Consider the following 26442-nt stretch of genomic DNA (forward strand, 5'->3'; position numbering starts at 1 on the left):
TGTAGGTATGCTCCTCTCTGTTGCCTCCCCCCAGGAAAAGCTGCTGTAAAATCAAAGACAAGTGTCAGAATTGGGGTGACTCAGCCCCTTCCCCGAGGTGACTCCGTGGCCCCACAGCCTGGTGCAGACTGAGCGTGGCAAGTACTTGCTGGATCCAAGTGTGAGCTCAGCGCAAATACTCCTCGAGGCCTGCGCTAGGAAAAGTCATGTGCTCTGCAAAATGGAGCAATCGGGATGACAAAGGAAAGTTCTTGTCCTTGAGGAGGTCAAGGCTGCTGCATGTGTGAATGAGAGGGTTGGGGCGGTCAGAAGGAACGCAGCCAACAGTGATGCCAGATAAAACCACTTGTGGCAGCACCTTGGCCTGGATGATGGGGCTTTGTATTTGAGGGATTTTTGTGATTTTTTTTTTTTAGATAAAGTTTTACAATTTGTAAATGTCTTGTATTTTCTCAGTCCATTCCCCAGAGAACCCTAATTGCCATTCTGTTTCTCAGTTTATAGATAAAGGAACCGAAGCTCAGAGAAGGAAAGAGTCTTGCCCAAGGTCAACAACCAGAAAGCGCCAGAACCAGCTAGAAAGTGCTGGAACCAGGACCAGCTGCCCCGCTGTTCTCTTTCCCTGACTCCTGCTCTCTCTGAGCCCAAGTAAACTCTGTTCAGCAGAACCAACCTCTTCTTCTCTTTAAAATAGAAGCATGTAGCCCACTCTCCAGCAGAAGTCAAATCTCAGTCCTGTGAAATAAGAAGGAAACTCTGAAGTCTCTCCCTATGCCTTCTCCCCACACGGTCACCATGGCAATGGGAAAATATTATGCGGTGAAGGAATTGTGGGAATATGAATCAGCAGAACCAGCAAAAGGACCTTGGAAAACTGTGACTCCCAGCGGACAGGCCGCACTTTCAAAGTAAACACTCCAAGATGATGGATTGCACTTTGCCTCCTATAGAAACTCCACGGCCAACCTCATTCCATTAGCGACAGACCCGCTGTCTTCTGGCGAACCCTGGCCTCCTCCTCTCTTTATAAGAAAAGCTTTGGCCGTTTGTGAGCATGGTTGCTGCTTGGCAACACAGGGTTGTGGGTATCTGCTGGCTTCATTGAATTTTAAACATTTTCCCTTGCCAACTGGAACGAATTATGGATGTTGATTTGGGTGGATAGTTAACGTTGTCCAATGCAATTTCAATGGTGAAGAGTTCAAACCTGGCTTTTAAGCCTAGGATAATGAAGCTATTAATCAGGCATTAAATAATGTGAGAGAGTAATGACCGACTCATCCCGCTGTTGCTAAGCCTCCCTGAAATTCTCAGCCAATCTGTGGGGGGGATCAAAAATACTGATTCAGTTCCTCAAAGTAGTTACACATAGAATTGTCATATGATCCAACAATTCCACTTCTGACTCTATACCCCAAACAGTTGAGAGCAGGGGCGGGAACAGATGTTTGCATGCCTGTGTTCACAGCAGCATCACTCATGAGAGCAACAGGTGGAAACAGCCCAAGTGTCCGCTGACAGCCGAATGGATAAACAAAAGATGGTATGCCTATAAAATGGAATATTATTCAGCCTTAATAAATGAAGAAATTCTAAAAAACGCTAATTCAAAGGGACACATGCACCCCAATGCTTATAGCAGCATTATCTATGATACCCAAATTATGGAAGCAGCCCAAGTGTCCATCGACTAATGAAAGGATAAAGAAGATGTGGGATATATACGTGTATGTGTGTGTGTGTATAGGAATAGTACTCAGCCATCAAAAAGAGTGAAATCTTGCCATTTACAATGACATAGATGGAGCTAGAGTGTATTATGCTAAGTGGAATAAATCAGTCAGAGAAAGATACCATATGATCCCACTCATAGGTGGCATTTAAGAAACGAAACAAATGAGCAAAGGGAGAAAGCAAGAGCAAGAGACAGACTCTTAACTACAGAGAACAAACTAGTGGTACCTGGAGGGGAGGTGGGTAGCGGGACAGGGGAAGCAGGGGATGGGGATTAAGGGTACACCTGTCATGGGACGCCTGAGTGGCCCAGGAGTTGAGTGTCTCCTTATGGCTCAGGGCGTGATCCTGGGGTCCTGGGATCGAGTTCCACATCGGGCTCCCTGCATGGCGCCTGCTTCTCCCTCTGCCTCTCTCTCTCCCATAAATAAATAAATAAAATCTTTTTTTAAAAGAAAAGGGTATACCTGTCGTGATGAGCACCAGGTCATGCATGGAAGAGCTGAATCACCGTATCATACACCTGAAACTAATATTACACTGTATGTTAACTATATAGAATTTAAAAGCTTTTTTAAAAAAAGGTAAAGAAATTCTGATGCTTATGGGGAAGAATAAACTTCTCTTCCTCTCTAAAGAAAAAGAAATGTAAATGAATTCTGATGCCTCCTACCACATGGATGAACCTTGAGGACATTACACTAAGTGACAATCACAAAAGACGGTCACCTAAGGCAGTCGCGCAAAGACAGATCCTGTCCGATTCCACCTGTATGACGTCCCTGGAGGAGTCAAATTCAAAGAAAGAGAAAGTAGAACGGCGGTTCCCAGGAGCTGGGGGAGGGAGAGGCAGTCAGTGCTTACAGGATAATGAATATAGGGTTTCTGTTTTGCAGAAAACAGTAGAGATGGGTGGTGGTGGCGGCCGCACCACAGTGTAAATGTGCTTAATGCCCTTGAGCTGTGCACTTTTTTTTAGAGATTTTATTTATTTATTCATGAGAGACACGGAGAGGGAGGCAGAGACATAGGCAGAGGGAGAAGCAGGCTCCATGCGGGGAGCCTGATGTGGGACTCGATCCCAGGACCCCAGGATCACCCCCTGAGCCGAAGGCAGACGCTCTACCACTGAGCCCCTGAGCTGTACACTTAAACACGGTTAAGATGGTAACTTTTCTGTTTCCTGTGTTTTATCCCAATAAAAAAATACCATTTGAGGACTGGGTAAGGCAGTGGTTTGGGTGTCCCCGCCCGCTGACACAGACCTACCGCCGGCCACGCCAGGGGTCTACCAAGAACCTTCCGTGCATATTTCACCAAGCGTGCTTGCTCCTGTGGCCATGCACGGTCCATCCTGCTTCTCCTGCTATATACCTGGACTGGAACACTGGTGGTGGCCTCTCTCCTTCTCTGCTTGGTCAGCCACCTCCCATTTCCTTCCTCTGTTTCCTTTGGGCAACACCTCTGGGGTCCCCTCCAGGGAGCCTGCCCTGACCCTCCAAGGCCCTCTTTACCCTCTGTTTGCTCTGTGGGGCTCTGGCCTTTGAAAACATGAATGCTTGGCATCAGCAACACCTGGGGGCTTGTTAGAAATGCAAATTATCCACCCAGTGAATCAGAATCTCTGGGCTCAGGCATCTGAGCTTTAACAAATTCTGCAGGTGAAGTGAAACGCACCCCGCTTCCTTTCTCTCCTCCTCCTCTCACCCCAGAACTCTTAACCAACAGCTGCCCAATGAGTTTGCACCAAGGCCGACTGAGGCTCCGATCCCATGCAGAACCCCCTGAGGGATGCTGATCCACTTTGGCCTCTTCCCTGCCCTACTTCCCTCCCCCACTCTGCTCCGGGGCACCCACATTACATGCAGGGCAACAGCTCGTTCAGGCTTGCACCACGGAACTGGACGCGTAGTAGGTGTCTGCCACTGTATGTGTTAACCTCTATGGCTTAACACTGATTAACGCATTTTTTTTCAAGATTTTATTTATTTATTTATTCATGAGAAACAGAGAGGAGAGAGGCAGAGACACAGGCAGAGGGAGAAACTGGCTCCATGCAGGGAGCCTGACATGGACCCAATCTCAGGTCTCCAGGATCACACCCTGGGCTCAAGGTGGCACTAAACCGCTGAACCACCTGGACTGCCCTGATCAATGCATTTTGAGAAGTAATCTTATCCCCCCCAAAGGCATCAGTGCTTTCCACCAAGGGAGCCCCAGTGGGGCTGTTGACAGCATGGCTCCTTACTCTCCACACAGACACCCTGCCAGGCTTAGTGGGTGTCGTGGGGAATTTCATGTGTTCACTTGGCTGGACTAAGGGACGCCTAGACCACTGGTGAAACGTTATTTCTGTAAAGAAGCTCGCCCTCAGGGACCCCCGTGTGGCTCAGGGGTTGAGCATCTGCCTTTGGCCCAGGGTGTGATCCCAGGGTCCCGTTATCAAGTCCCACATCGGGCTCCCCACATGGAGCCTGTGTCTCTCATGAATAAATAAATAAAATCTTTTTAAAAAGAAAAGAAGCTCACCTTTAGCCCTGCGGGTGGGCACCATCCAGTCCACTATGGAAGTCCCGAATAGAACAAACAGGTAAGCGAAGGGCAATTTTGCTCTTTGAGCTGGGACATCACCTCCTGCCCTGGGGAATCCCTACACTCTTGATTCTGGGGGCTTTGGGACACAGACTGGAACTTACATCTCCTGCGACGTATTGGCTCCCAGATTCTCAGGCCTTTGGACTGGGATTGAATCATACCACAGGCTTTCCTGAGTCTCAGGCTTGGAGATGGCTGATGGTGGGACAGCTCAGCCCCCATAACCAGGTGCACCAATTCCCATAACAAACCTCTTAAAGGCCCCTGTGTGTACCCCACTGCTTCTGTTTCTCTGGAGAGCCCTGAGGATACAGTGGGCTCTTCTGCTCTGCCCTGCTGCTGTCTCTGCCCAGGCACAATGAAAAACCAGCCCGGCCCTCCTCTGACCCCACATCGGTGTGCATTTGGGTGGCGGAGACCGTTCATTAGGCAGAATGTGCCTCTCAGGCTGCCACCTGTTGCAGCCCTTTCTCCTGGAAAGCAAGAACCAGCCTGTACCCAGGTGCGTTTAGATACGGATCACAGCAGTGTCTTTGCCAAAGGACGACACCGATGCGTATCTCAGGGTTGTCATCCACAGAGATAGGGCAACAAAGGAGCTGTGGCTTCCTTAGCTGCACCCCCACCCCCTGGGAGGTCCCACCCCACAGGAGGGCTGGTGGCAGTGTGTGGCCTGGGCTGGATCTCGCCCCGACTATCCCACAGTGCAAGGCTCAGGCTCGTCTTCGCTCCTCATAGCCTGGCTTCCCAGCGCGTAGAGCGGGGACAGCACTGCTCCCCTGCCCAGGGTCTCACAGAGACTGGGTCAAGAGGGCAGAGGGCAACTGCCAATTCCCTTGTCGCGCCGTCTAGCCTGGACACAAAGGGGCAGCAACCCAGGCTTTGTGCTCCTCTGGGGAAAAGGTAGCAGGAACCAGTGAGGTTTTCTGAACAAGGGCCTGACACCAGGAGCTTAGCTTGGGGCCAGTGGGGAGGGGCGGCTCCAAGTGGGGAAGACCACCTTAACCCCAGGGGTGGCCAGGGGAGCACGAGGGACAGTGAGGGCTGAATTCTGGCCCCAGCTCCTACTGTCCATGTGACCTGGGCCAGGCCAGTGACCTCTCTTTATTGTCTGTGAAATTGCAGAAAAAGTGAGAGGGAGAAAGGGAAGGGGGGCGGGGGGAAGGGATAAAGAAAAGGATGGGAGGAGGAGGGGGAAGGCCAGCTCTGGAGCTCACACTGCAAATCACTGGCCCACCTGGGATTCACACTTGTCTCCAACGCCCCAACTCTCGCACCCTGGCCTCCGGACCCTGCTGCAAGCCCTCTCTTCCTGAGGAAGCATTCAAGGCGCTTGGCTGGCCTGCAGTAGTAGCAAGAAGCCAAGTGCAGCCCTGAGACCCAAACCCTGCTTTCCAGGTAGGGTCTCCACGGGTCAGGGACCTCCAGTAGCCAAAGCCTCCCCCTAACCCTGGCCTGGCCCAGTAGAGCGGGTCTGGTGATGGGCAAGAAGGGCTACTGCCCTGAGCCTGAGCGGCCGACCCACATCACTCCCCATGCTCATTTTTTTTTAAAGGTTTTATTTAGGGATGCCTGGGTGGCTCAGGGGTTGAGCATCGACCTTCGGGTCAGGGCGTGATCCCAGGATCCAGGATCTAGTCCCATATCGGGCTCCCTGCGAGGAGCCTGCTTCTCCCTCTGCCTATGTCTCTGCCTCTCTCTCTGTGTGTCTCTCATGAATAAATAAATCTTTAAAAAATAAAATAAAAAAATAAAGGATTTATTTAGTGGGTGCCTGAGTAGCTCAGTTGGTTAAGTGTCCGTCTTTGGATCAGGTCATGATCCTGGGGTCCTGCATTGGATTCCTTGCTTCTCCCTCTGTCTCTGCCCCGCCACCCTGTTCGTGCTTTCTCAAGCACACACACTCCCTGTCAAATAAATAATAATAATAATAATTATTATTTATTTATTTATTTGAGAGAGACAGAGAGAGGGCAAGCAGGTGGGGAGGGAGCAGAGGGAGAGACACAAGCAGACTCCACGCTGAGCACAGAGGCCAACGCAGGGCTCCATGTCACCACCCTGAGATCATGACCTGAGCCAAAATCAAGAGATGCTCAACCCACGGAGCCACCCCAGCGCCTCTCCCACGCTCAGTGTTATTCTGTGCTGCAGCTCAGAGAGGTTAAGGAATGTGAACTGTAAAAGCTCAGATCAATCAAAACATCTGTACAGCTTAGTGGAGCATCCAGAGGACAACCCCAATCATGAGAACTCTAATGCCAACAATAGCCAAGTTCACCGGGCCCTTGGGGGAGGCCAGACACCTGCCCGTGTCTGAGCTCAGTTACTCCCGGGGTCTGGGGAGCAAGCCCGAGTGTGCTCCTGTGTCTCGGCCTCCCTCCTCTCTGAGATCCATCCTACTCTGTGTCCCCCTTTCCTCCTTCTTGCTGAGCGCCGTTTTACTGTGTGAATGCGCTGATCAATTTATTGATTTTAGTGTTGACAGACACGTAGGCAGTTTCCAGTTTAAGGTTTCATGAATGTGCTGCTGTGAACATTCTTGTCTTTTAGCAAATATGTGTATTTATGTCTACTGGGGACATCACTAGGAGTAGTATGTGTGCGCGTGCACGTGTGCACACACACGTGTCCTACCCACACACACACACACACACACACACACACACACACAAATATGTCACACAGACATGCCAACAGTATAATTCTGCTTTAGTAGGTAATCACAGTTTTCCAAAATGCTTTCAACAATTTACAGTCCACCAGCAACGTGTGTGAATTCCAGTTGCTGAACTCTTGCCCAGCCTTCGTATTTGCAGGTACATAATGTCTAAACCAAGCAAAGCTAAGCTAGTGTCGGGGTTTCAGACAGCAATTTGCTTATGCGTTTGTGCCCAGAGGATGTGTCAGGGGCACTTCAGGTGCCATACCGTTCTGTCTCTTGATCAGGGTACTGGTCACTCAGGTGTGTGTTCACTTTGTGAAAAGTCACCAGGCGGTGCACTTGCAACTTGCTCACTTTGCTGTATGCAACACTCGATGTCGATAAAAAAGATAATAAATACACTGGGACACCTGGGTGGCTCAGCCTTTGGCCCAGGGCATGATCCTGGGGTCCCGGGATCGAGTCCTGCATCAGGCTCCCTTTGTGGAGCCTCCTTCTTCCTCTGCCTGTGTCTCTGCCTCTCTCTGTGTGTCTCTCATGAATAAATAAATAATAAAATCTTTTTTAAAAATAAATAAACACACTTAAAAACAATACAGGAGGCCACCTGGGTGGATCAGTGGTTGAGCGTCTGCCTCTGGCTCAGGGCATAATCCGGGGGTCCTGAGTCCCACATCAGGCTCCCTGCATGGAGCCTGCTTCTCCCTCTGCCTGTGTCTCTGCCTCTCTCTCTCAATTTTTTGTCTCTCATGAATAAAAAAATAAAATCTTAAAAAAAACAATCCAGGGACACAGGTGCTGTGACTGTCCCACTGGTATGGATGAAGATGCTAAAGGTCCAGGTCACAGCCCAGTGGTGGGGTCCATTTCCTGGCCCATCCCCACATCTGTTCAGCCACTGAGTTGGTTCAGCCTCCAACGTGTTGCTCTCACGGGCCCCTGGTTTCTGTTGGTGCCAAGGTCTCAGGCTGGATGGCTCCCTGCTTACCTGTGGCTCCCCCAGGTGGGGTGTTGGTTCTTCAGTGATCCTTGGGCAGCATCTGAATCCCACCCCCCCGCCCTCCCACTCTGTACTTGGCTGAAGACAAGTACTGAGTGAGACAGTGTGCTCAGCCTAAACTGGGATCCGTGATGCCAACGTGGGGACCGTCTGGCCCCAAGATAGGTGTTCACTTGGTGGGAACAAGACTGACATTGGCGGCTGTCAGCACACGTTTGGGAGAGGAGCAGGTTCTGATCCTGTCCTCAAGTCTCTTCCAGTGAGGCTGGGGAGAAAAGCGTGTTTCCTGCCATAGGAGGCTAGCTGTGTGGAGGAGGGACCGGTGGGTAGCTGCCCTCCACCAGCAACATGACAGAAGAATTAAATTGATAGAAGGTGGAAAGTCATTTCCTTTGAACAGTGACTTTTAAAAACTCTGCATAGGGATCCCTGGATGGCTCAGCGGTTTAGCACCTGCCTTTGGCCCAGGGCCCGATCCTGGAGTCCCGGGATCGAGTCCCACGTCGGGCTCCCGGCATGGAGCCTGCTTCTCCCTCTGCCTGTGTCTCTGCCTCTCTCTCTCTCTCTATCATAAATAAATAAATCTTTAAAAAATTTTAAAAAAATAAATAAATAAAAAATAAAAACTCTGCATAGTAACACCCAATGTAAGGGAATTGTCCCGTGCATTACATTCTGCAGTCATTAAAGGCAGTAATTCCGGAGATGACAAGGCAACGTGAGAAACACTTATGACATAAGGTGAGCACAAAGGATGGGAGCCGCCCTCCTATGGGTGGCTTTTAGGGGCAGTTCTGCTGAGCAGCAGGCGGGCAGGTGGAAGGAAGCCCCGCACTGTCACGCTGCGTTTCCAAGCAAGGAGACTGGACTGCAGGTGATTTTTTTGTCCTCCATGTCACTAAATTTCCATAGAGATTTTGTTTCTTATACATATTTGGAAGTTTACTTTTTTAAAAAATGGAATGGTTTAAGTCCAGGCCCATAGCTCTTGATCCATGAGTGTTCACAGGGCTCAGGGAGCAGCTTCCTCTGGCTCTGTTGTAGGGGAGAATGGGGAAGGCCCTCGGGGGGCTCCCCCAGAGCTGCTGGATGGGAGACTGTGCTAGGTGAGCCTGCTCCAAACCCGCAGTGCCACCTCCCAGCCACTCCCAGGACAGGCCCTCCCAGCTCCGACTGAGGCCTGGACCATGACTAGGAAGGATGGGATGCAAGGAAGGATCTCAAGTGCCCACACGTGAAGGCTGTGGATAGCAGAAAAGGAGCTGACATGGGCAGCCCGGGTGGCTCAGTGGTTTAGCACTGGCTTTAGCCCAGGGCATGATCCTGAGGACCCGGGATCGAGTCCCGCATCGGGCTCCCTGCATGGAGCCTGCTTCTCCCTCTGCCTGTGTCTCTGCCTCTCTCTCTCTCCTCTCTGTGTTTCTCATGAATAAATAAAAATAAAATCTTTAAAAAAAAAAAAAGAAAAGAAAAGGAGCTGACAGTCACAGAAGGATGTAGTCAGAGAAACAAGACCACCTCGCATAGGGCTGCCCTCAAGGGTGGCCGAAGTATGACCTGCAAGACACAGCAGAACTGCCTGGAAGCCTCAGAGAATGTGGGCACATGTAGCAGCAGCTGGGCAAGAGGAGGGACGGACACAGGGGAGAGGTGACCTCCATCCAGCCAAGCAGACCATGCAGAGTTCACCTTGAACCCCGACGGCCAATGTGCCCACTGCGTGCACTGCAGTGCATCTGGGAGGCCGCAGGTGGGCCTGGGAAGGGCAGGTGCCTGTGCTCGCCCCAGACACCTGCTACTACCTGGGTCCTACCCTGACTCTTGGCCCAGTGCTTATCGCATGATGCTAGGGTCACATGGACCTGAGCACGCTCCCATTTGGAGGAATATGAGCCCTTTAAATCTAAACAGCATGTAAAGCACACACCCGGGAGTCAGCTCTTCAGCCGCTGGGCCTCTGCAAGGTCAGACTCTCAAGAGCTACAAGAGCTACGTGCCTGAAGCAAGTCGCCCAGGTGAGTGCACGCCTGCTCTGACCCCTCCGGCCGCCAGCATTGCCATCAGAGAAGCAACAGGCAAGTAAACTCCAGAATCTTCGAAAACCAGAGTGCCACGTTTTAACGGAGCCAGAGGGGCGCCCCGCAATTTCACTGTCACGGGGAGGGGGGGCAAGCGGTATATGAGCTTTACAAGGAGCGCTTGGGAGCAAGCCTTGTCAGGACTAAGCACTCCCGGCCCTCTTAGGCCTCCCCAGGAAGCCTCCCTACCAAATGCATAATTTATGAGGCTAGGCCGATGCATATTCATGAGTTCATCCCTTCCAAGGCCAATTGCTGTCTCTGAAAAATCCTCCCGTAATAAATTATTGCACGGGAAGTCAGGGCTGGGCCCAAGGCAGGCCTTGGTCCTCAAAATTACTACAATCTCTAAAACTTGCTTTGAAGAAAATGCTCCCAACTATGCCTACCTCGGGTCAAATGTAGGGGAGATGCAAAGAATGAAGCCCCTAGGGACACCTGGGTGGTGCCCCCTGCTTGTGCTCTCTCTTCCTGTGTCAAATAAATAAATAAAATCTTTAAGAAAAAAAAAAAAAAAGAATGAAGCCTCTACTGTTGGAACCCCTGAACCGCAAGGCCGCACAAATAGGGACACGCCAGGTAGCATTTCAGGGGAACTGAGGCCAGTCTCCCCTCTCCCTGGAAAGAACAACCCTGTGTGCATGGTGGGTAGAACTCTGAAATAAGCCCTCCTAAGCCTCTGTTCACATAACAGCAAGAGCCAAAGAGTCCGCCTGGCTGGTTCTTACCCTTTCTGGATCCCAGTCTTCCCCATCTGTGGACTGGGAGGCTGGTCCCTCCTGGCATCCACTCTGAGAGGGTCTTTTCACAGGTAAGTACCTCTAAGACCAGAGCTAATTCGCCCATCGACGCCTTGGCTGGTGCCAGGGTATGAGTGGAGGTGTTTTCTCCTCCTTCGTGGTCCAGAAGAGAACGTGCATCTTAGAATCAGCGGGATCCTAGGCTCTGATGAACACAGGCACACTTGCTTTGTCCCACAGCACACTTCAGGGATACCCCGCTATTTACACATTGAAGATTTGTGGCCGTCCCGTGTCAGGCAAGTCTCCTGATCCTATTTTTCCAACCGCATTTGCTCACTTTGTGCTCTACGTCCCAGTTTGAGAATTCTCCCAAAATTTCATTATTCTTCTCGCTATTCTTATATTTGTTATGGGGACCTGCGCTCGTTGATCGCCACTCACTGAAAGCTCAGCGTGGTTAGCATTTTTTTAGAAATAAAGTATTTTTTGATTAAGGTATGTATATTGTTGCCTCAGACATTATGCTATTGCACACTTCAGAGATAACTTATCTATGCACCGCCGACCAAAAAACACATTTGTCCCGGTTTAGCATGATAGTCACCGTATCGCAGTGGTCTGGAATCGAACCCGCAACATCTACAAGGCGGGTCTACACAGCACTAAGCTCCCTCTTCCAAAGCCCCTCCACCCCACCCCCAGTGCTTGCAGAGGTGCAGAGATAAAGGGCATGTCACTGAGCACACGGGCTGACTCCTAGCAGGTGCTCAATGAACATGAGTCTTCCCTTTCCACTCCTGGAAAGCAAGGACAGGCCCATTCATCCTACTTTGTGTCTGGTAGAGAAATCTGTTCACAAAATTCCTGAAGTCCGCATGTTATTCGGTGGGCTTTGTGGCATTTGAAGCGTTAAGTAAGTGCCAGTTTAATTTAGATGTGGGGTGGGAGTGAGAGGGAGCTTAAGAAGTTTTCCCAAACTAGTCACAACCCAATTAAAATGTTACTCATGAAACCCAAGACAGTGATTCAGTTAATACTCCATCTGGCATTTCTTGCTTACAAGCAACTCACATATGACTCAACTTTGATTCTGCTTTATTAAACATTAACCAGCACACTTCCTTACCCCAATAAAAAGCCATCTTGAAAGCCTCACCGCACACGAGCGTGTGTGCCCGTGAGCATGCATGTGTGCCCGTGCGCGCGCACGGGCATGGGCAAGCTCCTGCACGAGCACCCCAGGGTGTGTGACCTGGGGTGTGTGTAGGGCTAGTCTTGTTGCTGTGTGACCTGTGCTGTCACACAGGGCCCCGGGCTTGGTTTAATGTTTTGCTGTCACCACCTTGAGATCCTCGATAATTCTCGAACAGCGGCCTGTGTGTTTATTTCACATGGGGCTCTGCAAATTGTGTGGGGCGTCTGGGTCGGTGTGTGTGTGTGTGCACATCTAGCCCACGAGTCCCTGTGAGCATGGCCGTGAGCCATACAGATGCAGGGCAGGTGCCCGTGTGAGGACGGGACGGGGGGTACTGGAGAGAGTAAACGTGGGGAGATGGCGGAGAATCTCATGGATGTGCCAAGGAGGTCCTGAGACGGAGGCCCTTGAGCCACACAGGAAGCCTCGAGATGCAGATTCCAGGGGCCTGGGTGGGGCTCAGGAATGCATTGCTCGGAGCAGCACCCTCCCACCCCATGTGGCTGTAATGACACCAAAGTTTGAGAACCCCAGGCTGGAGGTTTGGGGCACTGAAATTGAGGCCTATGATTCTTTAGATTCTTTAAGGAGAGGTTTAGAACATCACTGAGCTCAAGTCATCTCACCACCCACCCTATTATCTCAAGTTGAGGTTCTTAAAGGAACAGAAGCCTGCCAGGAACACCAGGAATGGATGGGTACCAAGGCTGCTAACCTCAGGGAACCCCGGGCCAGAGGCCTCCCTCAGCTGCCTGGGCCCCGAGCCAGGCAGTGACTCATGCTGGAGCAGGCCGGGGTGGCCTTGATGCCCCCCCACCTCTCTGCAGCAGCAGGGCAAAGCCAGGGCAGCTACTCCTGTGACTTCTCCAATTCATCAGCGGGGGGCCACCCCATGGATCCTGCTCCTTGCCCCACCCCCGAAATCCCACACTGAGACCCACCCTGAATTAGAAGTGATTGGTGGTGATCAGCAACCCCCCCCCCGCCGTACCATCGGGAGGGGCACTCCAGCAGCACGAGCAAGAGCAAGGGTCCTCATTGCACGTTAGGGGGCCCAGCAGGTGCTGACCCTTGGATCGCTGGCACCCGGTGGCCTCACCCAGGATATTTCTGTTCCCAAGCTCCATTTCACTGAAAGGCGTCCCAGGGTCAAGATGCTCTCCCATCGCTGAATACAACAATGACGGGGACAGGAGCCACCACTTGCCAGCTGGTGACTGGGGGCGGGTCACTTGAGCTCTCTGAGTTTCGGTTTCATCGTCTATGAAATAGCCCATCCCTCTGCTAACTCTTGGCTGGCGCTTGGCTCCTGCCCCCTGCCTTCCTCAGGCACACCTCCTCCAGGCAGCCCCTCTGGACCAAGAAACGCACCTCAAGTCTTCCCCACCCCTCCCCCACGGCAAAGGGGTGGCGGGGATTGAGCCACCAATCAGCAGTAGTGCAAATTAAAATTGGAGTCCTGCAAGCTTTGGGGACCAGGAAAAGCCCCCTGTTTCCCAGGAAGGGAAGTGGCCCCACCCTGAGTGCTTTTTTCTGTAGCTGCCGCTGTAGGCCACCCCCTGTGCGCCAGGCACCCGGGAGCCTCTCTGCTGGAGCCCTTGAAACCATCACAAGAGGTAGGCAGGGATGGCATAGATAAGGGGATGAGGGCTCAGGGAGGTTGGGGGTCTTGCCCAAGGACACACAGCTTGTGTAACCTGAGATTGAAACCCGGGGCCTTCCCAGAGACCCTGATGCAGGGACGTCGCCCCTCCGAGCAGTGCCAGCCCAGCCTCAAGGCCCTCTGGAGCCCAGGATCCCTGTGCCCTTTGAGGCTGCGTATCCCCATGGTTCCTCCCTCGGCTTCCCGACACAGCGCGGTGGCAGGGAGCCCAGCGCCAGCCCTTCTATTATTCACGCCTCCCTTCGGCCGCCAGCAGGGACCTGGCCCAGAGGCCCCGGCGTTGCCAGGAAAGATAAGGCGCCAACACCTGACTCGTCCGCTTCTGAGCTCCATCTCGATTTTCCAAAAGAACACAAAGGCCTGTTGTTCCTGGCCCTGGGCCGGAAGTCGGCCCTCCTTCTCATGAAAGGCAGATAAGCCATTAGCGGGATTAAGACCGGTTAGATGCTTTTAAAAAGACAGGTTAGATTTACAGCTTTTCCTCGTGACCACCTGTCCCCCCTGTAACACTGCATGTGTTTGAGGGGCGGGCGCCTGCCATCTGCGGGTCTGGTGGGGGAGGTACGGGGGAGGCATCGGATCCCGCGTGGGCTCGGCGCAGCACTTCCCGGCCTAAGAGGTGGGGAAACTGAGGCTTGCTCAGACCACTTAGCTGCTGGACGGCTTTGCCTGTGCTCCCTGCCCCGTGCAGGATCCAAGTGGACTCACTCGTCCTCACAACAAGACTTGAAACACGTGAATGCGTGTGTGCAGACCCTGCCCACCCACACCTGAACCTGTAACTTTACAGATGGGACAAGCAGAAAACGAAAACAAGAGGGCCTAGGCCACCAAAGGGAGGCCCGGGAGGTCGGCCTCAGCCCCTGCGCCTCATCCTTCCCCTTCTCCTCTGGCACAGGGAGCCTCCCACCCTGGGCAGGCCAGGCCTCGACTTGAAGCCTCACCCAGAGGACTAAGGTGATGTCACAAGGAGGGACACCGTGTGGTGGTGTCTTATGTCCCCCATCCCCAGGGCTGAGGCTTCGGAGATCACCAACAGTAGCCCCTCCCCCACTTGCCACATCAGGAAACTGAGGCCCAGAGAGGGAAGGGATGCATGTGATGAGCCACACCCTCTGAGCCCCGTAAAGTGGGAGTGATGGTCACCCCTGGCAGTGGGGCCATGGGGGAGAGAGAACAGGGTGCACAGGGCCTTAGACGGGTCTCAACCCTAGCATCTCCTTCGTAAAGGCTGCAGGAGGGACGGCAGCTAGCAGCGTTACAGGAGTAGCAAAGCTGTTCGTTGAGCACCTACTATGTGCCAGGGGCTGGACATAGGCTCAGATGTGGATGCCGCCCTCACAACGGTCACCACCTGATGAGGGGCCCCTGGCACGGAAGGAGAGGCTGGGAGGGAAGCAGGGCTTTGCTAGGAATGAGGGGGTGTTCCAGGCGGAGGGACCAAAAGGCAAGAAGTGGCCCAGAAAGTGCAAGGTTCTAGCTCCTGGCTACACTTGGGGTGTCAGGGGTGGGTGACTGGGGGCCACCCCAGAGAGGTGGCGTGTGCCGGGCTGAGGTGTGTAGAATTAGCTCCAGTGTAGAGAAATCTTCGAAAAGTCCCACCAGCTGAAATGTCAGGGACCCTGGGCCGCAGGGCTGAGAGGACAGGTGCCCCGTGGGAAAGGCAGGCGATGGGGGCGCTGCCGGGGGGAGGAGGTGACAACCCGTCTTTGCAGGCAGGGCCCCCTCCACGCGCTGCACTTGCTGAGCCACCTTCCCCGCTTCCCGATCACGGCATCCCAAGGTGAGCCTCGAGTCCCAGGCAGGGAAACCGAGGCTCGGCCAGGCGCGGTCATGCCCACACGCGCTGGAGTGAAGCCCATGCTGGGCCGCCTCCCACAGAGGCCTGGCTCTTGCTCAGGCTCCCCTCTCAGCTTCCCAGAGAAGGACTTCCATCATCTGCATGGTTCAGGGTTTATTTTCTTATTCAGACTTCACAATTTTAAAAAACTGCTGTTTTAAAAAGAGTACTTTTTTTCATGTGTATTTTTGAAAGGTAGCAGCTGACTCTGCCTGCAGTCGGGCCCCACCGTGCTTCCTCTCCCACCGGCCCTGTTTCCTCCGGGCCATACATCACTTTCTTCACGAGGGGGACGGGAAATGAAGGGGAGACGGTTGCCCTTGGCGCTTGGGAAGCTGCGGTCCAGCAGCCAAAGACGGTTCAGGAGGGAGAGAGCAGAGCAGGGCTCGGAGGCCAGGAAGATGTGGGCTCTCGCTTGGATGCAACGCTCTTCCCTTGGGGGGATCTGAGCCCCTTGGGCTGCTTCCCGGGGTCCCCAGCCAGCACCCCGGGAGGCTGCAAAGTTCTCAGGGACCCTGTGATGGTGCCTGCTATTGGCTGTAGACACCAAGCTCTACTCACTAAGTCCTTTGGATGTTACCATGTATGGGGAAGGGGTCTTTGCAGATGTAATTAAATTAAGGATCCCGAGGTGGGGGGCAGGGGGGTGCCACCACCAGAGAACTCTTAGAGGGAAGCAGACAGAGATCTAATCCCAGAAGGAGAACCATGTGGCCACGGATGCAGGGCCGGAGGGATACGGGCCCAGGTCATGGAGCATCACCAGAAGCAGGAAGAGGCCGGGGACGGATCCTCCCCCAGCGAGAGCATGGCCGTGCTGACACCTGGACTTCGGCCCAGTGAGTCTGATTTCAGACTTTGGGCCTCCTGAACTGTGAGAAAATTAATTTCTGTTGTTTCAGGCCACCAAGTTTGTGGCCATTGGTTACAGCGGCCCCAGGAAGCAAACGCGGTGCCGCAGCCAGACTGGGCAGGAGCGGGAGGGCTCGGGGGAGACAGCCAGGCCCCTGGGGTGGATGCCACCAGGCTCACCAGGGCCGGGCACCAAGCCATCCTCCTGTCTCACCCTGTGTCGTGGAGTCTGCACCCCTGCGCCCCCTCGGGGTGGCGCCAGGTGGTGGTCCCAGGTGATCCCTGCAGAAGCAGAGGCAACCAGATAGGCGTGCTCTCTGCCCCCACTGGGCGGACGCTCGAGTGCACAATGAACAAAATAAAGCTACACTCTGCCTGAAGCCGTGTTCTGCTTCTCTCCTGCCTTCACTGCGTCCCCTCTCCCCCCGGAGAGCCCCTCCCACTGAGGCGCGTGCACGGACCCGAACCCCCTCTCCTATCTATAGAATCCCCCCACCCTGCCCTTGACCACCCGCGCTCCTCCATTCGTGCGTGGCAGCCATCCTATAAGGTACCATCAGCCTCACTTTCCACACGAGCAAACAAAGGCCCAGAGACATTCTGTGGCTTGCAAAGGTCACACAGCACCGGGCAGCAGAGCTCAAATGCCAATGCCGATCTCACTGATTCCCCAGCCACACTCCTGTCCCCTGTTTCTCACCTGCTGCCCCAGTGGCTATGGGCCCAGTGGCAGGTCAAGAGCCTGGCGCTCCTGCCCACAGCAGCGTCCACACCCAGCCCCAGAGCCTGGCGTCCCCATGGGGTATGGCCCACCTTTCCCAGATTATAGACCCAACAGAACATCCAGGGCTGTCAGGGTGAACTCTCTCTGCATTTCTCCCACTGGGCTCCAGAATAGAGCATGAATTGTTCCCTCTGGGGCAGCCTAATGAGCCTGCTATCTGGAGGTGGATTTGTTTTCCACTCGTGATGAGGTGATTGTGTTTTTTGTCACCTCCCACCCAGCTCCCGGGCTCAGGTTACGGCAACACAATCGGCCTGGCCATCAGCACCTCCGCCAGGCCCCAGGCTCCTGCCCAAGCTCACGGGAGGATGCTCCTGGCCTATTTCCAGAGCTCTCCATTGACGGACAGAAGCTTGCAAGTCCAGGAAGGGCAATGTGACCAGCCTCGGGAGGAGTCAAGGGGAGGAGGCCAAATAACTGATGATAAGAAACTTGCAGGTGTCCCTCACCGGAAACCCAAATGGCGGGCCAGGCTTATCTCCACTGAGCATGTGGCCTGGACACCTGCCTCTCTACTGGGTGGTGCACACGCCGCCAGCCCGCCTGGCCTGCCCGGCCCAGCAGCTAGGGAGAAATCACCCAGGGCGAGGCCACAGTCAGTCCGCACCTTCTCTCATGAGGTTTATCCCTTTTCTAAATAGATTTGGGACATGCAGAAACCTCCAGCTTTCTCCGCGTCCCTCCCTCGCCTTCAGAAGAGGGAACGTAAGTCCAGACCGCAGCTTCTAGCAGGAAACATTCGCTGGGCAGCTGCTCTGTGCCAGGACCCTAGAATTATCTCCCTGAATCGTCCCTGCAGCCTGTGAGGTGGGCACTTCCCTGTCCCCACTTTACAGATGAGGACGTTGAGGCTTACATTCTCAGAGCCAAGGGGGCAATGCTAACGAGCACACAGAAAACACACTCGACACCTTCAGTCGCTGGGGAAGGGCAAATCAAAACCACCGTGAGATACCTTCATACCCACTAGGATGGCTGGAATCAAAAAGGTAACCGCCCGCATTGGTGAGGACGCGGAGAAGGGGGATCCCTTGTGCTCCCTGGGGGGGGGGAACACCGGCTGCCACTGTGGAAACAGGTACGGAGTACGGAGGTCCTCCCAAAGTTCAACACGGAGCCACCCTCCGATCCAGCAGTCCCACATGGAGGTGTATGCCCAAGAGACACGAAGGCATCCGTTCCCACAAAAAGTCGTGCGCTCGTGTCCACGGCAGGATAGACCTACTAGCCCAAAGGTGGAAGCAACCTGAACACCCATCTCCTAGTGACTGGATAAATAACATGTGGCCTCTCCCCACGATGGGTTAGTATTTGGCCGGAATGAAGTAGGGATGCAGATCACACGTGGAGGAGCCCGAAAATGTTCTGCGAAGCAAAAGAAGCCCGCGGCCTGTACAATTCCGTCTATGTGAAATGTCCACAGTGGGGGAATCCGTAGAGACAGCGAGAGACGAGGCTGTCGGGGCCTGGGAGTGACTGCAAATGGGTGGGGGTTTCCCTACGAGGTGATTGAAATGTTCTCCAAGGGACCTTGGGGGGGTGGCTGCACAGCTCTGGGAACAGACTAAGGCCCACCGCAGTGTACGCTTGGGGCAGGTGCGTTGAGTTACATTTCAATCAGCCGCGTCCAAAAACCAGAACCTGAGCATCACTGGGGACTCAAAGGGACCCGAACGCACCTCTCCAGGCCAGCTGCCTCCAGGTGCCTCCCCAGGCCGAGGCCCCAGCTCTTCCCCCATCCCCGTGGGGAAGACAGGACGTGCCCTGTCCGCGTTGCCAAATCCTGGGGTTCACTGAGACCGCAGGCCCCTCCAGAAAGGAGCGGCAGGAAGAATATTTTCTGCAACTGCACCAGTGCTTTGACATGTTTTTCCATCCCAAATAAATCAGGCGGGAACCCTGGAAGACGTGTTTAAACTAGGTAGAGAGTTCTCTAAACAGTCTGGGGCTTAGAGGTTGAAACGTGAGGCCCAGGCTCCCTCCCCAGGCAGGGAGGCCTAGGATCCCCACCCCAATTCCAGCTTAATTTCTAGCCATTCAGCTGACGTCATGGACCCTTACAGAAAGGCTTAGAGACAACTCCTAGTCTTTGCAAACATTATTTTTAAACCAGGCCTTATCTCATTATACAAAATGGGGTTCATGGCCACGGCCCTCCGGTTAAGCTCGTTTGGTTAGACCCCGGTACAAATCAAACTGAGGACACAGCCTTTACGTGGTGGTGTCGTGGGATCAAGGAAATAGTGTCGGCCTCAGAGAGCTGGAGCAGAGACTCGTAATTCACCTCCCAGTGGATGTCTACAATCATCTCCTTCTACACTCAGACCCTATTTCTTTGTCCGTGGACTGTGTTGATTGAACCGGCTCAGGAGCTATCCAGCCCAGCACCCTCTCCAGTGCGTTAGCGAATAATAAATCAATAGAGCTTTGCAGCCATTAACAGCTAATGTTTCTCTTGGTTATGCTTTTCCTCGCTGGTGTGGTGACCGAATCTTTCAGAAACTTATGTTTGTGCTTTGAAATGCAAATTCAGATCTGTGGGGAAGAACACATTTTGGGAAATCTTGCCCCTTGCTTTGTGACTTGCATGTTGGAATGATTCATAATCTGCATTTCAGATGCTTATGGACCGCAGCTCAGACGATATGCTTCCAACATTTCATAATTAAAATGGATCACTTTTTTTTTTTAAGTCAATTGGGAACAAAAGTCAACAGGGGCGGAGGGAGGTGCAGAAATGACTGCGGTTCACAAACGGGGCTGTACTCCGCCTTCTGGCCGTTAGGTGTGGCCATGTGACTTGCTCGAGCCAATGCAGTGCCAGCAGTGGCTGCATGGGCCACTTCTGCATGGGGGCATTTAATTGTCAGTGTGATGTCCCTGTCTCTCTGCCAACCCCATAACCGGGGAAGCGTGGGTCCATATGGAAGCATCAGGCTGAGCCACCACGTAGGTAACCCTCCCTGAGAGTTACCCAGATCCGCAAAGGCCTTTGCATGAGCGGGAAATAGACCTTTGTTGCTTTAAGCCATTGAGATTTGTCTTTTTCCAGAACACACTGAGTCCATCCTGAGTGATACAGTCCGTGAAAAACAAAGGATCTGTTGGGATGAATGCAAAGATTTGAAATCAGTAGTGGGGGATGACAACAGGTATCTGTGACTCATCTCCGCCACCAGTTTCTTTCTTTCTTTCTTTCTTTCTTTCTTTCTTTCTTTCTTTCTTTCTTTCTTTCTTTCTTTCTTCTTTCTCTTTCTTTCTTTCTTTCTCTTTCTATCTATCTTTCTTTCTTTTCTTTTATAAGATTTTATTTATTTAGGGGGATCCCTGAGTGGCGCAGCGGTTTGGCGCCTGCCTTTGGCCCAGGGCGCAATCCTGGAGACCCGGGATCGAGTCCCACGTCGGGCTCCCGGTGCATGGAGCCTGCTTCTCCCTCTGCCTGTGTCTCTGCCTCTCTCTCTCTCTCTCTCTCACTCTGTGTGACTATCATAAATAAATAAAAATTTAAAAAAAAGATTTTATTTATTTAATTAAGAGAAGTAGCATGCGGGTGAGAGAGAGAAGGAGAGAGAATCTGAAGCAGACTCTACACTGAGCACAGAGCCCAACACGGGGCTCCATCCCACAACCTCGAGATCATGACCTGAGCTGAAACCAAGAGTGGGATGCTTAGCCGATGCTCAGGCTGTGACGGGAGCGGCGCAGAGCAGGGACCTAAGCCCCACTTGATGTTGGAACACAGGACATATGTGCAGAGCCATGTGCCCGCCTGTAGGATTCTGAGGGTGGATGCCAACAAATCCCCTTCCTGTGGCCTAAAAGGAAAGGAGGCTTGTCGCGGGTCACACGGCAATGAACCCCACCCAAACATCTCCCCTGACATCTAACATCCTGTGAGCCACACAGGGGTGTCCAGCCTAGCACCCTTCACCAGATGGTTCGGAAGTGGAAACTCCAATGGGGCAGGGTCCCCTAAGAACGGCAGAACCAAGGGGGCTCCCTGGAGGAGGCAAAGCCCCATAGAGGCCAGAGGATGGGCTGGCTCAGGTGGGGCCCTTCTGCCATCAGGAGCAGGTGCCGGCACACCTGTGGTGAGGGTTTTAAGGTTCATTCCTGGGCACCATCGACTGCCACCCATGCCCCCCCCCAGACCCAAGACTCAGAGGGAATGTGAAAGCGCCATTTCACTGGAGCCCCCATGACACTCTCTGGGGTTCTGGTGTCACCTGCACTTAACAGATGAGAAGAGTGAGGGTCAGACAGGAGAGCCTGCCTGCGTCCACAGCGTCCAGGGCTGGGCCTGCCTGACTTTGGACACCATCCTCTATCCACCCCCATGTGTTTTTATACACAGACTCTGGGTCTTTGCCAGGCCACCCCCAGTCCCCTGGAGATGAGCATCTGTCCTCTGGACCTCCCTGCCCCCATATTCAGCAGTTGCTAAGCCCCCTACTCTCCCCATCCCTCCCCTCCCAAGTCAGCCTCACCCCCTCTCCTCAGGACCATCTTGCCAGCCTCCTCCTAGGGCTCTTGGCCTCCAGACGCTCTAATCCCTGCCCCCTATACATGGAAGCAATCCAGGTTAACCCCCAGCCCCTGCTAGAGTTCTCACTGGCTCCATATTGCCCTAAAGGTGAAACCTGAACCCACTTACCTGTCTAGAAAGGGGGAAGCCCTCATCAACAGGACGGGAGCAGCCTAGAGAGATGACAAGGCCCAGAGACCAAGCCTGCCTCTCCTGGGGGAAGAAGTTTCCTCTCCAAGAGTAGGGCCCAAACCATGAAAACGGTTTGCTTTAAGCTCCTTATAGAGACACAGGCCCTGGCCCTGAGCTCAGCTGGTAAACATGAAGGAGAATGAAACCCAGGCCCGGCCAAGGAGGGAGAAGGAAGTGGGGCTCTCTCTGGGCTCTCTCTGGGATGCCAGGAGGGATTGAGTGAGACATAGGATGGTCCACCCCAGTGTCAGGCCCTCCAGTCTTGGGAAAACCCCCTTGTATCCAGGCAAAGAGAGATACTTGGGGAGCCATGTAGGGGGGCCTTTGGGGGACCCCACAGAGCGGCTGGCCCTCCCCCCTGCTGGCCCTCCTGTACTCGGAGCAGCTCCAGGAGCTGCAGAGCTCTGAGGGAGGTGCTCCAGACAGGGGCAGCCACCAGCACGCCTGTCCACTGCCCACTGTGCAGACGAAGGGAGGCTGCGGTCCAGAGGGTCGCGGTAGTGGTGATAGGAGTCTACACAGGAGGACGAAGAGAGTCACTCTGTTGGCTGAGCACTCACTCAGGTCAGGGCTATCCATCCTCCCCACACCCTCCAAAGACGGCAAACAGAAACCCACCCCTGAGGCTCAGAGAGGCTACTCGAGTCACTCAAGGCCACAGAGCCGGGGTGGGAGCGCAGAGATTCGAACCCTGGGCTCTGGCGGACTTGCATTCGTTGCTCGGCTGAGAGTACAACGGCCTATTCTTTGGTGCCTGGAATTGTAAAACTGCTTTGCTGGAAATTCTCCCAAACATGTGGGGAATGACAGCACAGAGGCTGGATTCTCTTCCTGCAGAGTGCTGCCGGGCGGGGAGGGCCAGACGCGAGGTCAGAGGCAGGAAGAGACAATCAACAGACCCAGGATGTGCGGAGCCAGCCCCTTCCGGGCCGCCCCTCTGTCCGGGGGATGCCAGCACTTAGAGACGCTGGCTCCAGACCCAGTGGGGGACATGGGAGGGCCCCATTTCACAGACGAGGGAACGGAGTCTCAGTGGGGAAGTGGCCTGTCCAGGGCTCTGCTTCGCTCAGGGGCAGAGCCAGGCCTCGGATCCAGACAACTGTAAGGGAAGCCCCTTTGCTGGACGGGGTGCGCGGGCTGGCAGTTACTGGTGCAGGCGGGTTCCTGCTATAAATACAGTGTTGACTCCCTGGTAACCTTAGCCTCCAGGCTCCCCTGTCCAGGCACAAGGCCACAAGCCCTGGAGCTGACCGCCTGCCACCGTGCTCCTGCTCTGCACAATGTTCCTGACGCCCTGACAATGTACCACATTTTTTTTTTTGTACAGGTTCCAAATTATCGGAGACGATGCTGAGCTAGCTGTATCCGAAATGAGAAGGGCTGTTGTTCAGATGAGAGCCAGAAGGGCCTATGAGACCCCCAGCCCCCACCCTGGGGTGAGCAGAATGGGATTTCCCAGACGGGGCTCTTAGTTTGGGCTTGGGGAGCTGGGTTCGAATCCTGGCTCTACCATGTACCAGCTGGGCCACCTGGGCCTATTTGCCTCTCTGAGCTTCGGTTTCCCCAGCTGTACAGCAAAGTTCATGTATCCCCCTCCAGGGATCAAGCGATGTCCCTGAAGTGGCCAGGACAGGACGCAACACCTAATTCGTCCCCTTCATTTTCCTCTTTGGCTGCAGCTCACTTACTGGTTGAACAGTAGTAACAGTCACACTTGCTCACAGGAAGCCTGGCGTTCTTTTAAGCAGGTTACACGCTTTTGATCACTTAATCCTCATTGGGACTTGAGGAGCTAGTGTCCTGTTATTGTCTCCACGGAACAGGTAAGGAAACTGAGGCACCATGACCTCCAGGAACCCGCCCACAGCCACACAGGTGGTGGCTGGTGGGGTTTGGGGGGCGGCGGCGAACTTTCCCGCTGGAGACGCAGGTCCAGAGATAGCTTCCTGAAAATAGGTAGAAATGTTTCACAGCAGCCTCCTGGACCCAATCTCTGCCGTGGGGTTGGAATCCTAGAAAGTCTTGAACTTCAGACGACACCCTCCAGGAGACCCCCCCCCCCAACAAACACGCATACACCTGCACCCTTTCACTCCTGCCTCCCATGATCCGCAGCAGAGACGAAAACCAGGCCGCGGTATTTGACAGGCGGGAAGCCAAGACCCGAGCTCGCCCAGGGTGACCTGCCCAGCCAGGGTGGGCAGAGCCACGACCGTGCCTGCCGGCCCCCAGCCCAGCTGACCCTCTCCTAAACAGCGAAGGGGCAGTAAAGGCTGTGTCTCCTCCCAGCCTCCCGGACACACACACACACACACACACACACACGCAGATGCACACGCTCAGCACCCAGTCCATCGCCTCGGCGGGCTAAATATTGTTCTGGCCTTCCTGAAATACCCAGCTCCGTGCGGGTGGTTTTACAAGCTGCTAAAAGCAGGACCGTGTCCCTGGTGGAGGGAGAGAGCTATTCCGGGTTCGTGTCAGGTGTGCGCAGAGCCAGCCAGAAAGGGCCTGTCTGCGGCACCCCCGCCCCCCCATACCGGCTCCTCCGCGGACAATTCTTGGCAGCCTGCACTGCTGACGCCTGGCGGAAGAGGGTGAGGTCAGGCCAGTTTTGTCGGTGTCCCCCTCCCCAACACACACGCACACACACTCTGTTCCAAATCTGACTTGGCCAGGCTCGGGCGCCAGGACTGTCCATCAGACACCACGCCAGGGGGTGTCACGTTGCCAGCGATCATAAGCACCCCAGGACCCCCAGGACTGCCTGACATGCCCAGGATTCTCCACGGGGCTGCTGGACAGATAAGAAATCCAGGGGACCCCAGATGGGCAGAGGCTTAGGAAAGAAGGCGCCACTGGAGGGGCCAGACAGGGAGGCTCCTGTGCCCCTGGGCTCCTGCCCAGGACCCTCCACCTGCTGCTTCGCGGGGCCATCACTGAGCGTTCACGGCACATCAGGCTGTCACACTTTATCACAATCTGCAATCTGCACAAGCACCTGAGGGGTAGGGACTGTTACCACTGTCCCTTTTTTCACCCGGGGATACTGAGCTTCAGAGCAGTTAAGCTGCGTGCCCAAGGTCGATCACCCAATCTAGAAATGAAAGAATTGGGATTCGAACCCGGGCAGCCTGGATTAGGCTGTCTACAGCCCCTGCCCCACCCACCGCCAGCTCAGAGGGACGTCTTCCCAGAGCTCGCCTTCAACCGGTGGGAGCCAGGGTGGCCTGCCAGTCCCCAGCACACCCCTCGCCCCGGGGAGGGCAGAGGGTACGTGGGCAGGCCCCGTTATCTGGCCGCCCCTCTGCCTTCGTGCCCCTGGCCGTTTCCACCCTAGAGGACCTGGGGGCTCACGGAGAGGCGGCCTTGTGCGGGCAGAGCCGGGGCTCAACTTCCCAGAGGTCTCAGACGTTTGGGGGAATCAGATGGAAGCAGTAGGCTCCCCCAGGCCCGTGGCACCCCAGGCCCGCCGAGGGGCCCAGGCGCAGTCCGGCCCCCTGTGCTGCGGGTCGGCTCCGGACTCCCCGGCTGGCAGCGGGAGGGGTTTGCAGCAGGCACAGCTTCCTGTGTAGCCCCGTCGGGAAGACGGGGGGCGCGGCTGAACTTCGCTTGGCGAGGCCGGTCCCCCTTCCAGGCATCAGGCTAGGAAGAAGGGGGTCCAGCCCACAGCTGCCTGCAGCCCGGGGCGGGGGCGCCCGGTGCCCTCAGCGACCGGCAGCCTTGGCTCTGCAACCGGAGCCGCGGCGGGTAAATATAGCGCTGCCACTCACCGGCCGAGGGGCCCTCGCCGTCCGACATGGTGCAGGAGATGGGCGGGCAGCCGGCCACCAGCCCGCAGGGCCGCTCCGAGCCGTCAGTGGCCGTCACCCACCTGGTGGGGCTTGGGCTGCCGGGCCTGCTCCGCGTCCAGTCCCCAGGCAGCTCCCGCCCCAGCCAGCCCGGCGGCCCCCACCGCCCCCCCATGCTGGGCCGGGCAGATAAGAACGTGCTCCAGAGCCAGGAGCCCGCCGGATTGGTGGATAAATCTGGGCACTGCCCTCCCCTGCCCTGGGCCTCTCCCGGGCAGCCTCGGAATGTTGCCTGAGTAACTGCTGCACCCCAGGGTGCTTGGTCAGTCCTCCGGGCCCCCAACCCCAGCCCTGGAGACCCCAGAACGCCCGAGCCTCTCTCCCTGGGAATGCTTCCACTCAGCCAACGAGGGGCTTTTCTGGGCGTTAGAGAAGAAGACGGAGCGATGCCACCCGCTGAGTCCGTGCCTGGTGCTGCCACGCTGGTCCACCCACTCAGCTCTCCACGACCAGCCGCAACCCACCCAAGGCCACCCGGCCAGTTAGGGGTGTGACCAGAGCCAGACTCTGGAGCCCGACTGTCTGTCTCCAAGGATACAGGAAGGCGTGGCCCTTGCTTTTGTTTGGCAGACCGTGAGCAGCCACTTCGGGGCACCTCCTGGGTGCCGACCGCTCCATGTGTGTTGGGGGTGCTGTGCGGGGACAGAGGTGGGCTCCCTGGGGGAGCCGTGTGACCCAGTGTCGGGCACAGAGTGGGCACTCAGGAAATATTGGTTGGGAGGACA

At 54.8% G+C, this 26442-nt stretch overlaps 1 protein-coding gene across 2 annotated transcripts in view; it reads right to left on the reverse strand.

Annotated features, from left to right (window-relative positions):
• EML1 (EMAP like 1) overlaps positions 1-26015 on the reverse strand; it is a 185314-nt gene extending 159299 nt beyond the window's left edge. The window contains exon 1 of one of the 2 annotated variants that reach the window (XM_055304152.1): positions 25640-26015. In XM_055304152.1, coding sequence (XP_055160127.1) covers positions 25640-25832 — 193 coding nt within the window. In that variant the 5' untranslated portion in view covers positions 25833-26015. The remainder of the gene's footprint in view (positions 1-25639) is intronic. The other variant, XM_055304153.1, reaches the window with a different exon arrangement.
• Between the last annotated feature and the right edge of the window lie 427 nt (positions 26016-26442).

This window comes from Nyctereutes procyonoides, unplaced genomic scaffold (genome assembly GCF_905146905.1).
Source record: "Nyctereutes procyonoides isolate TBG_1078 unplaced genomic scaffold, NYPRO_anot_genome, whole genome shotgun sequence".
NCBI classification, from domain to species: domain Eukaryota; kingdom Metazoa; phylum Chordata; class Mammalia; order Carnivora; family Canidae; genus Nyctereutes; species Nyctereutes procyonoides.